Source organism: Saccostrea cucullata, unplaced genomic scaffold (genome assembly GCF_032062105.1).
Source record: "Saccostrea cucullata isolate Sc308-1 unplaced genomic scaffold, CSIRO_AGI_Scuc_v1 ctg1672, whole genome shotgun sequence".
Taxonomy (NCBI): Eukaryota; Metazoa; Mollusca; class Bivalvia; order Ostreida; family Ostreidae; genus Saccostrea; species Saccostrea cuccullata.
In genome coordinates, this window is record NW_026940393.1 from 7048 (window position 1) to 20966 (window position 13919).

At 33.4% G+C, this 13919-nt stretch overlaps 1 protein-coding gene across 1 annotated transcript in view; it reads right to left on the reverse strand.

Annotated features, from left to right (window-relative positions):
* Positions 1-972: 972 nt before the first annotated feature.
* LOC134255333 (transient receptor potential cation channel subfamily M member 1-like) overlaps positions 973-13919 on the reverse strand; it is a 31205-nt gene continuing 18258 nt past the window's right edge. Inside the window, exons 15-18 of the mRNA XM_062737855.1 lie at positions 7346-7538; positions 6194-6362; positions 4744-4949; positions 973-1123 (exon numbers count right to left, since the gene is read on the reverse strand). Of these exons, the coding sequence (XP_062593839.1) occupies positions 1026-1123; positions 4744-4949; positions 6194-6362; positions 7346-7538 (666 nt within the window). The 3' untranslated portion in view covers positions 973-1025. The remainder of the gene's footprint in view (positions 1124-4743; positions 4950-6193; positions 6363-7345; positions 7539-13919) is intronic.

Sequence of the window (13919 nt, forward strand, 5' to 3'; positions counted from 1 at the left end):
CGTTTGAGCGAGCGCAGTTGTACTATCAGAAACACTTGAAAACTTGATCAGCCACTTCAAACAGCAAACCGCACGAGACATCTCGACTAGCTTTGACGTCACGGAGCTCGTCAGAGCTTACGGAGACAGCGTCTGGTTTAAAAACATTGCAGAGTTTTTTTTTGTTTCTTTGAAAGACTTCTACAAACTGAAAGCCTTTTATGCTTTACGTTATTATTTATTTATTTATTTATTCGGGCAAAGGACACTGGGGAGTAAATGAATTCTAAGAATGTTTCACAGAGAAATATGCCTGACGTATGTGAAGATTTCATTCCGAATTTACTCTGTTCTAACACGTTAGTCTATTGAGGTCGCTTCGCGAGCGACGCTCGCTATTATTCTTTTTAAACTATGTCAAATTAAATTTTCTTGAAGTACAACATTCTGTAAAAACAAAATACCTCAATAAACAACGTAAAACACTGTAGTAGCTCTATATGTAAAAGGAATGGATAAAAAAAAATTATTTATTTTATCAAACATCACAACATTGCCAGAAATGTTTATAAACAAAAACCACAGTGTAAATGAAATTCAAGAAGTTTACAATCACATGCAGCATTTTTCAGCGGATGTGAAGATTTCATTCCGAATTTACTCTGTTCTAACACGTTAGTCTATTGAGGTCGCTTCGCTTAGATCATACATTAATTACGTAGTATGTATATAAATCTGTTTTTAAAAAAATGTCACATTCAAATTCTTAAAAACTTTATTTACTTTTTTTGTTTATCAATTATTTCTCTTCGTCTACTAATATTATAGTTTTAAAAGATGAAAAACATAATACTATGATTTACAAAGTAAAACACTGCAGTCACTATAAATATACAAGCATAAGGTATGAATTACATAAAATGTTTGTACATCAAAATATCGCAGCATTTTCAGACATATTTATATACCAAAAACTATAGTGAGAATGAATCTCAATAAAGTTTACAATGACATGAAAAATTTGACAGCTGATGTTTGATTTGTTTTTAGTTCGTCAAGTTAAGTTGATCACACACTCTATGCGCCATTATTCTCTGAAATTTTTGTCGAAGCTCCTGTTTCTTTATTTTCTTCTCTTTTTTCTCTAAAAAGGCAATCGTTTATAATAATTAATTTCTTTTTTCATACCGGTGTCCTAATATTATTCAAGAACAAAAAGGATACCTTTTACACAAAACATATGTTTGTGAAAATCAATACGCATTACCAACAAGTCAACAACCAGAATAAATTTAATGAAAATATTATTTCTAAGTATTAAGTAAATCTTTCTATTAATGGGACACTCCTGCAACATAATTAGCGAAAGAGTCCAACGTCATTATTTTCTTTGTATTTATATACTAGTTTTCGTCCGTCGTACGCCGTTCGTCGTCAATCGGTCGTAAACTTTTGAACAATTTCAGCTTATTCCCTAGAATCTCTGAGCCAATTTCAACCAATTTTGGTATATAACATCAATCGATGAAGGGGGAAAATGTGAAATTCATGAAACCTGTCCCCCCTGGGGCCTGAGGGGTGGGGTCAAACCACTACAATTTCTGCAATATTTAGAAATTTTCTTCTTTACTCCTGCACATCAAGCAGTCAAACTGTTGGCATGATTGTAAACAGTTTTGAGTCCTAGCTCTACCAAAATTGTGAAATTCATTGCCCCAAGCTCAGGGGTTATAGTGCTAGAGCGGGGCTGAATAGATTTTTTTTTAGAGAAAATGCATTGTTTCTTTGAAAAGCTTCTTCTCTGCTCGTTGACATTTAATAAACTAACGAAGTGCAACGAAGCTATATTAAATAAGGCTGCCTCTTTCAAAATTGTGAATTTCATTACCAAAGGTTCAGAGGGTCTGGTGTTAGGGAGGGGTTCTATTGATTCTATAGTGAAAATGCCTAAAGTCTTTGAAAATTTTGTTCTGTGCTCATGGGTATTAAACAAACTAACCAAGTACATTGTTATATTAATCTAGAATTAGGAATTTTACAGCCCCAGGTGTTCTGGTATTAAGCCAGGGCTCTACTGATTATATATTGAAAAACATTAATTTTGTAACAATCTTCTTCTCTGCTCCTCAGTATTAAATAAACTAACCAAGTAAATAGTTTATGTTGAATAAGGCTGCCTCTTCCAAAATTGTGAATTACATGGCCTCAAGGTTAGATGTTCTGGTGTTACATGTAGGATGGGGTTCTATTGATTATACAGTGAAAATGCATAAATTATTTTTAAAAAATTCTCTTCTGCTCCTGGATATAAAATCCATGAAATATGTACATAGTAATGATGAAGAAGGATGTTTCTTCCCAATTTGTGAATTTCAGGGCCCCTGGATCAGGGGTTCTTGTGTTAGGGTGGAGCTCAAATGATTGATTATATAGTGAAAATGCATGAATTCTTAGGAATTATTTTCCTTGCTCCTGGGTATTATGCCAATGATCTTAGTACATATTTATGATGAAGAAATGAGCCTCTTAAAAATGGTTAATTTCAGGGCCCAAAGTTCAGGGGTACCGGGGTAGGGGAAGGGTACATAGTCTGAAAATAAATTAATGCTATGAAATCTGATCTTCGGTAGAAATCATCCATTTATAATGAGATAAAATTTATGATAAATTTCCAAATTTTGGAATATGTGGTACCAGGGTCAGTGGTTCCTATGGGTTAGGGTGCACAGCTGGTGGTTATAAAGTGGAAATGTTTATTCTCTTTGTTACTGTTATCTATCTACCTCTAGGTACTTAGTAACCAAAGTAAGCATGCTAAGTGTATAATTATGATAAACAATGCAGGTGCCTCCTTCAAAATTGTGAATTTGTTGGGTTTTGGTTTAAAACATGAACCAAATTCATTTGTAATATTGGCAAGTTGTTACATAATACTCAGATGACCTATAAGGCCCGTAGGCATCTTGTTATAAATTAAGATAATATTTTCATAATAGTTTTTCTCATTTAGGACCTTATTTACGTATACGTAGCATTTAGAAACTCGTTTCAAAGCCCCATTAATAACATTACCACAGTGTATGAATTTCATATTAAATTTCTCACAGTTATTTGACCAGTTACGAATAAGAAACGGATTCGGCGGTGCTATAAATATACCAGGCATATTTTCAACATTTCAGGTTTTTGTCAAGGTAGTTCAATGACTTGTGGAATTAAATATTGTTTCATAAAAGTTCAGCCTTCTCCCCCACCCAAAAAAATATTTCGCAAGTTAAGATAGGTGTCCATATTACCAATTACGAATAAGCCGACGAGTTCCGAATACCCTGGCGGTACCCGTTCAAATCAACCTTAAATTAAAGAATATACATCCCACACATTATCCATTGGCATGCCTAAGAAAGGTTAAATTAATTGCTTACCAAGAAGTTATTTGTATTTCAAAGGGTAGAGAGAAACTAGTGGTACTTTGAGCACTGAGCTCACTTTAATGATACCCACGCCTCCTATATGATTATTATGACAAAGTCCATGTTTTGCTCTAGGAGACCCGAAATAAGTGTCAGATCAAAAAGTAAAATAAGAGGTCACATGTACAATGGCACAATGTAATAAAGAATCTATGAAAACATCATAAAATCTTATACAGTAGAAATAGAGGAATTGCGGATAAGTGAGGATATACCCTTCAATATTAGAAAGAATGGCAGCATCCATGTAATGCTAAGGGAGCTCAAATTATGTTCCAGATCAAAATAATAAAATAGAAAGTGTACTTTGGTACTATTTAACAAAGATTCAGTGAAAGTCTAATTAAATTCTGTGAAGCGTCATTAAATTTCATTCAGTGGTAGAAGAGGAGTTGTGGATAAGAAATGGGTACTCCAAAGTGTATCAGACGGACGGACGTACAGACAGACGGACGGACATACAGACGGATGAATGGACAAACTTCCCATCCCGATATGCCCCTTCCCCCTGCTTTTCAAGCGGGGGTATAATAAGTCACGTTACAATGAAGAAAACAATGAAGAATAAATTTATAAGTGTTCAAAATGGGTATTCGGAAGAAGTAAAATGACAACACGAAAATATTTCGATTTTTTCCAGTGTTCTAAACATTCATTTAAGATATGTTTTTAATATTATTTGATAGAGTACATATCAAACTTACTTTTGATACCTGGAATGGTGTTTTATGTGAAAAATTGGTGTCTCTACAGAGGTCTTTCTGCAGACTAACGCGTCGCGGTGATTCAGATTTGTTGCATTGTAAAATTATGTCGACTCCTTCAAGTACGATAACGAAACCGAACTGACGGCAAAGAATCAAAACTTTGCATAATTCGAACACTCATAAATAAGCCTTCTTACCATAGGTATCAATTTATTTTTACACCTTTGAATGTATTAATTATCAGCTCTTAAATAAATAATTATTCGGAACTGGTCAAAATTCGCAACTGGCCACACGACTGTACATTATCCTCACTGAAGAACTTTGAGACGGACCCTTCGGATGAGACTGTATAAACCGAGGTCCCGTGTAGCTGAAAATGCCGGCCAAAAAAAGTTCCCTAACTGCTCATTGGCCGTTAGTGCCCAGTATTAGACAGAAGTTTCAGTTCTCCACCGGCAAGAGGTAGCGTCTCCATAAGAGTGAACAGTTATCAAGAGGGGTTTCAAACAACAAACAATCAATCAATCGTACATTATCATTAACCTTTTCTTTAATAAAAAAATTAGTGGTGATTCACTCACTGTTTTTGTTAGGTCCCCCGTACTCACAACAACAGCACAAACGATACTTCCTACAGGATCCACTCTTGATACATCGGTATATCCTGTACACCGTGTACACCAAATTTACCGGAGAGGGGACTCTGTATTTGTAGTTCATGATCACGGTGTAGCGTTCAAATCGCCATAGATTCTCAGCATTAGCCGTCACTCGTTCGTAGGTAGAGCTGCAAAAAACAAGTGTTGTTAGTATTTTTGTTTACTATTGCTTTTAAGATAAATCGAAATAAATTTACTTTTTATAAATACTGTAAACATGGAATGATAATTTCCAGACGCATTCTACATGTTCTATATGAAGTGAATGGACAGAGTTTTGATACATGTACTTGGACTTAAAAAAATCCAATTATTTGCAGTTTCCGTTTGTTTTCTTTTCACATTGAAATAAAATTTGGTATAAAGTTTTAAGAATATCTAGGTTAAGGTCTGTTTTGGGTACGATCGAGCCATTTTGGATAGAGTTTCACCCTTTGAGGTAGAAAAATTCTAATTATCTGGGGGAGGGGGGCATACGTGTTTTAGAAACATTTCTTGTTATTCACGGTTCGGCGAAAATCCAAGGGTGTGTATTTTATGTTATACATACATAAGTGTAAACCATCTGTTTTTCTAATGATACCTTGAAAAACAAGGGCCTCTAGTCTGTCATGGTGAGCTAAAGGGGCTCACTGCTTAAATCATAAGCCCTATTTATATGCCAAAGTTTTGGGAACTTAGGTATGATGGAAAAACTTAGAACCTTGAACATCAACCTTGAACACCGGTAGGGAGGTATGAAAATTGCCCCCACAAAATTTCTACATTTAGGTCAAGATCTAGTAACTGAACGGTGTTTACAATTTATTAAATTTAAGAAATAAATTCTTTTGATGATTATTTTACTTTCGGAGCATAATTTGTAAGTAAACAGAAGTAAAAATCATATTTTAAACTGAATTGAAAAAAAAATTAAAAAAAAAACTTGTCGTAAATATGGGATTTATTTTCCATATCAGACAAAGTGTATCCAAATTGCATACAATCTTTCAGAAAACGATAATTTGTATGTTCTTAGCCTATTCTTTAAAATTATGTCAAATCTAATATATGTAACGGGACTACTTTTCATGTGATTCAAATTCTATTCCATGAAAATAATTTATTTTCTATATAATTCTATAAGAGCCGTTAAGTACGGAAAAAAATGTTGAAAGTAATTATGACGTCATATTGGATCTAGCACAAAACTAGTCTAAATTCATTTACTACATCTTGACCTTAATGAGTTTCCAAAATTTACTTCCTGGATTGCATAGCATATGTTTGTCCTGAGGGCTGAGTTTTGAGCGGGCCGTTTGTGTCAGTCGGTCGGTTCAGGGATATCAAGCATTTTTTTAATGATGGCCTGTACAAAGCAGCAGATCATTACCTGAACATAGCAATGACCAGATTAACAAGCAGCAGGTTTGAGAAGAGCATGTACAGAGCAGACACGGCACCCACTGTCCAGTCCTCCTGTGGACATCTGTCTCCGGAGCCGTGGGAAGACACCGTAAAGTTAGTTATTGTACAGTCCTCGGCACAGGGTCCGGAATTTCCTGCATTGGAAGAAAATGTATATATATATTAAATGGTACACTGTAAGTTCTAAATACAGGATGATTTTCATAGAATTATTTCAGAAAGATGACTGAATTGCGGAACTCTGGCGATTAGCACCGTTTCAAACCTTACGGTGCTTTCTTTTTCACTGAATTGCAATTTCATCTTTGGAAGAGCTAAGAATTCACAGAAATAAAGTGTTTTACGAAAAAATAAAATAAAAGATTGACATAAAAAGCATCACTTCACAAAATAAGTAGATGTTAACCTTATCAATAAAATATCCCTTTGTGTATACCAATATAAATTGATCACGTCCGTATGTCCCATGACAAACATTTTTGTTTTAAATTCACAGCGCCTAAAAATACTGCCAAAGGTGAAGCTGATTATTTGTTAAAACGAAGGTGTTGAATCAAGAAAGAGTTAAAGATGACAACAGACTTGTATCTACTATTCTTCAACCAGAAGAGCATAAGATGTAAATTCAAGTTACAGACTAGAAGGAATTGTACTCATTTTTCTTCTTTCAAATACAGTGTACATAGTAAGAATCTACATACAATGTATAATACATTTTGGCCGTGATTTACGGCGACGAATAGACGAGGATCGTACATTATTACTGTGATTTTCCACTATGAATTTGTCAAGGACAGATGATACAAACAAAAAATGGATGATTGGATCGCTCTATATTTGGCCTAATTTCATTGAAAATGATGCAAAAAGAAAATTTCTAGATTATAAAGAATTTGTAAGCTTTCTGTGATGTTCAAAATTCTGCCCCTCTGAAACTATCCTTATCTATCTATACAATTTTTTTACATTTCAAATCCCATTTTTTGTGAAAATTTAATTTAAACTTTAAAAACTACGCAGTGAAAGTTATTCATTTTACTCATTAAAACGTAACTCAAATTATTATTTATATATTTTTGACAAAAAGTGTGTTTGCATCATCTGTCCTTAAACTTACCTTCTAGGAAATCGTTGAAGGTTTCTCCGTAGAGCTGCCAATAAGGATAGTAGATGACCTTCCAAATCCTCCAGTCGGTCCACCTTCCTTCCCAGAAATACACATGGTCCGGCCAAAGGTTGGCGTGGTAGTAAAACCCAACACCAAGAATCACAATAAAAAGCAGGATGATAAATCCAAATAGGTCCTTAAGCTGAAGGAGTAAAAAAAATTCAGAAAACCTTTACCATTCAATTAGCTTACTAGTTATGTTCCCCAAACGGAGTTTGGGAACATATTGATTTTACTCGGTTTCTTATTATTATTATTATTAAGGTCTTCCGTTTCAGACGGAAGACCTTATAGTGATTCTACTGTTTCTTTTTATTATTTTTTTTTTCCCCTTTTCTTGTAAATCGGATTTCTCAGAGATGGCTGGACGGATTTTCCTGAAATTTTCAGGGATGATAGAGAATGAAAATACGCTCAGGCGTTTTTTTCATTTTTTCAAAATTCACTTCCGGTCGTCAGTTATGTCCGATTTCCGCTTTTTTCAAAAAAGTTTTGTCCGAGTCATATCTCAGAAACGGTAAAAGATGAAGACACCAAACTTATATGAGTAATAGATCTTGATAAGTAGGCAAAACCAATCGGGTTAACATCGTGCGCCGTCACTTCCGGTCGTCACAGGAAGTGATCAAAAAAATCGAAAATTTCAACTTTTTATTTTTTGAAACTTTTTTGCATCACATTATAGCATCTTGTTTGTAGTTTCGAAATATATCAGTCTCACCGGAAACAAAAACGACAACTTCCGGTTATGAGAGAAAAACTGCATATTTTCAGTATTTTTCTTTCCCATAAATATTTTTTATAGATAAAGTATTTGTAATGATTTTTGGATATGTTATTCAGACTGCAAATGACTACAGTAACGTCAAATATCTTTGTAAAATTCACTTCCGGTCGCGTGATTTCCTGTCCTCAAAATGAAAAGTTATCATAGCTAGATCTCGTAAACGGTAAGAGATTAAGACACCAAACTTATATAAATGGTAGATCATGAAAAGTACGCAAAATCATTTGGGATAAGATTGTCAGCAGTCACTTCCGGTCGTCACAGGAAGTGATCCAAAAAATCTAAATTTTTAACTTTTCTTTCATGAAACATATTTTGCATCACATTATAACATCTTATTTGTATTTTTGAAATATATCAGTCCCACCGGAAACTGAAACGACAACTTCCGGTTATAAGAGAAAAACTACATAATTTGAGTATTTTTCTTTCCCATAAATATTTCTTATAGTTAAAGTATTTGTAATGATTTTTGGATATGTTATTCAGACTGCAAATGTCTACAGTAATGTCTAATATCTCAGTAAAATTCACTTCCGGTCGCGTGACTTCATGTCCTCAAAATCAGAAGTTATCATTGCTAGATCTCGTTAACGGTAAGAGATTAAGACACCAAACTAATAGGGATGGTAGAACTTGACGAGTAGACAAATCCTTTGAGTTTAAGATTGTCCGCCGTCACTTCCGGTTGTCACAGGAAGTGATCAAATAAATAAAAAATTTAAACTTTTCTTTAAGGATTTTTTCTAAGTATTACCTTATAGCATCTTACAAGTAGTTTCGAAATATGTCAGTCCCATTGGAAACAAAAACGACGACTTCCGGTTATGAGAGAAAAACTGCATAAATTGAGTTTCTTTCTATCCCATAAATATCTTTTGTAAAAAGAGTATTTGAAATGATTTTGGGACATGTTATTCAGACTGCAAATGTATAGAGAAACCTCAAAATGAGACCTTTGACCCTTACTCAAAAAGTAATTAAGGAATATTCATTACCTTTATCTAGATTCAGCTTCAAGTGTTTATCTCAAATTTACCTCTCTCTCTCTCTCTCTCTCTCTCTCTCTCTCTCTCTCTCTCTCTCTCTCTCTCTCTGATGACCTTGACCTTTGACCTTGATAAATGACCTTGTTCTTTGGCCCCATTGACCCAAAGGTCACAATCAAGCTGACGGTCGTGGAGGTATTTGCAACTCTTACTCTAACAAATGCTTATAAAATATCCCCTCCTTTCTCTAAAAAAAAAACCAAAACAATCAACACCAACTTAGAGAAAATGTCTACAAGTCAAACGAAACGAAATATCGGCATAAGATTTGTAATAAAAGAAAGAAGAGACCTGAAAGAAGGTGTCCTGAGAGTTTTAAGGTGAGTCTCTGAAGTATTTTGAAATTCTAGTGAATATCGGCAAAATCTGCATTTTTTTTCTGTCTGAAATTAAGTTATTGCTTGGCATAAAAATTAATTAAAACTCGTATTGGCTATTTCTGCAATTATTGTTAATATCATTCGATTCTCCTGCTCCATTACGACATTTTAATACCAAGTATTCTTGCTTTCTTAGGTGTATGGAATTTATTTTAATTTTATTTAGATTTAAATATGAATCGGCTGAAACTCGGAAATGACGATTTTTCATATCAATTAAATTTCCGCGCAATTGAGATAGGTCAATTGCAGTTACCCCGCTTGATACGATATGCTTTTGAAAAAATGCCCATGACTCACTGTTTTTCTGGGATTTTGAATTTCCTCTGTAACTGACCACGTGTATCAGTTTCGCTTTACAACTCTGTTTATGCTAAGTGCCATTGCTTCACTACAAATGTGTCCCATAATTATTCTAATCATTTTCCTACATACAATATCACATCAAACAGGGAATATCTTAGTTTTTTAAGAAATTTGACCGGTACTTTACTACGAAACTATTTCTTTCACTTCGAAACTATTTCCTTCAACCTTAAAATAATAAGCTTACAGAATACCTGAAATGTTGTGGAAGTTGGTGGCTCAGTGGTTAGCGTGTCCGACTTTCATACTAATGGTTTTGGGATCGAGACCAGATGGAGGAATTGATATTTTTTTTTTTTTTTTTTTTGCATTTTGTTTTTTTTTAAATACAAAAAAATTCTTCTTACAGATAAAAGAGGAGAACGGAAGACCTTATTTGTTGCTGTAGCAACAAGAGTTTCTAGTTATTAAGGTCTTCCGTTTCAGACGGAAGACCTTATAGTGATTCTACTGTTTCTTTTTCTTTTTCTTATTTTTTTTTTCCCTTTTCTATTTTTGACAATTTCTCATAGATGACTGGATAGATTCTCATGAAATTTTCAGGGATGATAGAGAGTCAAAATATCTTTAAAATGTAACTTTCATTTTGTTTTAATGCACTTCCGGTCGTCAGATATGTCCAGTTTCCGCTTTTTTCAAAAAGATTTTGTCCTGGTCATATCTCAGAAACGGTTAGAGATGAAGACACCAAACTTATAGGAGTAATAGATCATGATTAGTAGGCATGTCCATTTGGGTTAAGATCGTCCGCCGTCGCTTCCGGTCGTCACAGGAAGTGATCAAAGAAATCGAAAATTTCAACTTTTCTTTAATGAAACTTTTTTTGCATCACATTATAGCATCTTATTTGTAGTTTCGAAATATATCAGTCCCACCGGAAACAAAAACGACAACTTCCGGTTATGAGAGAAAAACTGCATATTTTCAGTATTTTTCTTTCCCATAAATATTTTTTATAGATAAAGTATTTGTTATGATTTTTAAATATGTTATTCAAACTGAAAATGACTACAGTAGCGTCAAATATCTTTGTAAAATTCACTTCCGGTCGCGTGATTTCCTGTCCTCAAAATGAGAAGTTATCATAGCTAGATCTCGTAAACGGTTAGAGATTAAGACACCAAACTTAAATAAGTGGTAGATCATGATAAGTAGGCAAATTCAGTTGGAATAAGACCGTCAGCCGTCACTTCCGGTCGTCACAGGAAGTGATCTAAGAAATCAAAAATTTCAACTTTTCTTTAACGAAACTTTTTTTGCATCACATTATAGCATTTAATTTGTAGTTTCAAAATATATCAGTCTTACCGGAAACAACAACGACAGCTTCCGGTTATAAGAGAAAAACTACATGATTTGAGTATTTTTCTTTCCCATAAATACCTTTTATAGATAAAGTATTTGTAATGACCTTTAGATATGTTATGCAGACTGCAAACGTCTACAGTAATGTATAATATCTCAGTAAAATTCACTTCCGGTCGCATGATTTCCTGTCCTCAAAATCCGAATCCGATTCTCCGTTTTCCTTTTCTATAATTACAAACTGCCTTGCATCTCTCGCTCATGTTTCTCACATGCTCTTAAATAATTTATCGCCATTCATTTCAAACATAAAACAACTCAAATCGGATATTTTTCAAACATCTCTTTAATACATGTATAATGCACATATGATGCAGGTACACATGGGACATTTCACAACGTTTTCACTTACGCTTCTGTCTTGATGCGCAGATCAAATGCATGTTATTCATATTAATAGGTATATCATAATTTTAATCAGACCCTACCCCTTACATCTTAACTTGAAAACAATCTAATTCAAGCTCATATGTACACATAGGAGCGTGTTACAATATTTTTAACGTGCTCTCTTTGCGTGATCAATGAAATCGTGGTTATCCCCGAGTCGACTACAAACAATCCAGGAAGTCTGTTTAGGGTAAAATTATACCAACTGCGAGCCCGATCTAAAATCCTAGTAGATTTTAGTAGATCTTAAAGATGGCGGTTTCAAGATGATTAGTATTAAAGAGTTTATTATGTCTCTGAAACTTGTATGGATGAAAAATGTCATACTGCAAGGTAAATATTCATATCTAACTTTAGATTTAAAAAAAACAGTTTTTTGTGGAGAAGAATACATTCTCAAGAAAATTAAAGATGTAAAAAATATGTTTTGGAAAAATGTTTTAGAAGCCTGGCTATTTTTTTCTAAAAAATTACCAGAACCAGAAGCAAGTGCCTCTATGGAACCACTATTTTTTAATAAAAATATACTGATTGGCAAGAAAACAATTTTTTATAAGAAATGGTTTGAAAATAATGTATTTTTCGTAAATGATCTCTTAAGAGAGGACGGTTCCTTTATGGACATTAATATGTTTAAATTGAAATATGGAATCCATACAAACTTTCTTGAGTACAATGGACTTATAGCTGCTATCAGAGAATGGATGAAAACCAAAAATATAATTTCTATGCCAACTGTGTATATGCCATATATTACACAAAAAACATTCCGTTTATTAAATGCGAAGAAATCAAGAAATTTATATGAAATTTTGAAAAGCAATGATATCAAGCCTTTAGGTCAGACTAGCTGGAATAGAATTTTTAACTTGAATGATAGTGAATGGGAAAAAGTTTTTTCATTTCCTTTTAAGCTCACAAAAGATACAAAACTTCAGTGGTTTCAGTTCCGCATTAATCATAAAATATTAGCAACAAATTCCTTTTTACATAAAATTAAGAAAATAGATTCATACAAGTGTTCTTTTTGTGAAACTGAGACAGAAACTATTGAACACATCTTCTGGGAATGTGAAGTAGTACAAGACTTATTGAATAGTTTTGATAGTTATTGTTTTAGAAAGATTCATATTAATGTTGTATATTTGAAAAAAGAATTCATATTGGGATCTTTTGCAAAATTAGACAAAATAAAATATCTCATTGCTCTTCAGATTAAATATTTTATCTACAGAATGAGATGTAGTGGTAAATACCTCTCCTTGAATGAACTGATATCCTCCATCAAATATATGTATGAAATAAACAAGTATATTGCATATAAAAACAATAATCAGTTGACTTTTGACGAAGCCTGGAAACCCTGGAAGAATCTGTTTTTGTAATTTTTTCCTTACTATCCCTTCTCGCCCTCCTCTCTCTCTTGCTCTACTCTCTCTCTCTCTCTCTCTCTCTCTCTCTCTCTCTCTCTCTCTCTCTCTCTCCCTTATAAAAAATTTACAGAAAATGTATATTTGTATTGTATAAGTATGTATTAGAATCTGTAAATAAATAAAAAAAAAAAAAAAAAAAAAAAAAAATAAAATAAAATCCTAGTAGAGAAATGAGAATTTTGCTGTTTTGTTTTTTTTTATTATTTTCTTGCTTTTTTCCTATTTTCTTCAGCCCAAATGATATTGAAATGTTTAAAAAGGTGGAAAGGCCGATAATTGTTCACTGAACAATTAGTTTACTAGTTTTTTTTTATTTTTTGCATTTTTTCTATTATTTCTTTATTATATATCTGTCTTTCTTAAAATAGAAAAAAACATCCTGCATACAGATTAATAGAGGAGAACGGAAGACCTTCTTTGTTGCTGTAGCAACAAGAGTTTCTAGTTATTATTATTATTCTTTTTTTTCTTATTTGTTCTCCGGTACTTTTTTGTCCGGAAGTGTTCTCAGAAACTGTTCACCCAACTGAGTTAAAACCTTTTTAGGGTTAATAGGTGTGTAGTGTAGGTGTGCACAACGAAGGTCATTTTGCGCGCATACGCATGCACGTGCGTGCGCGTGAAATGAGTGAAATGACTGATATACCTAATATAGCTATAACTTTTACATTTTTTCGATGAAATACTATAAAACTCATTATATAAGGATATATTAGTGGTGTAGATAATATGACATGGTCAATTAATCACGAA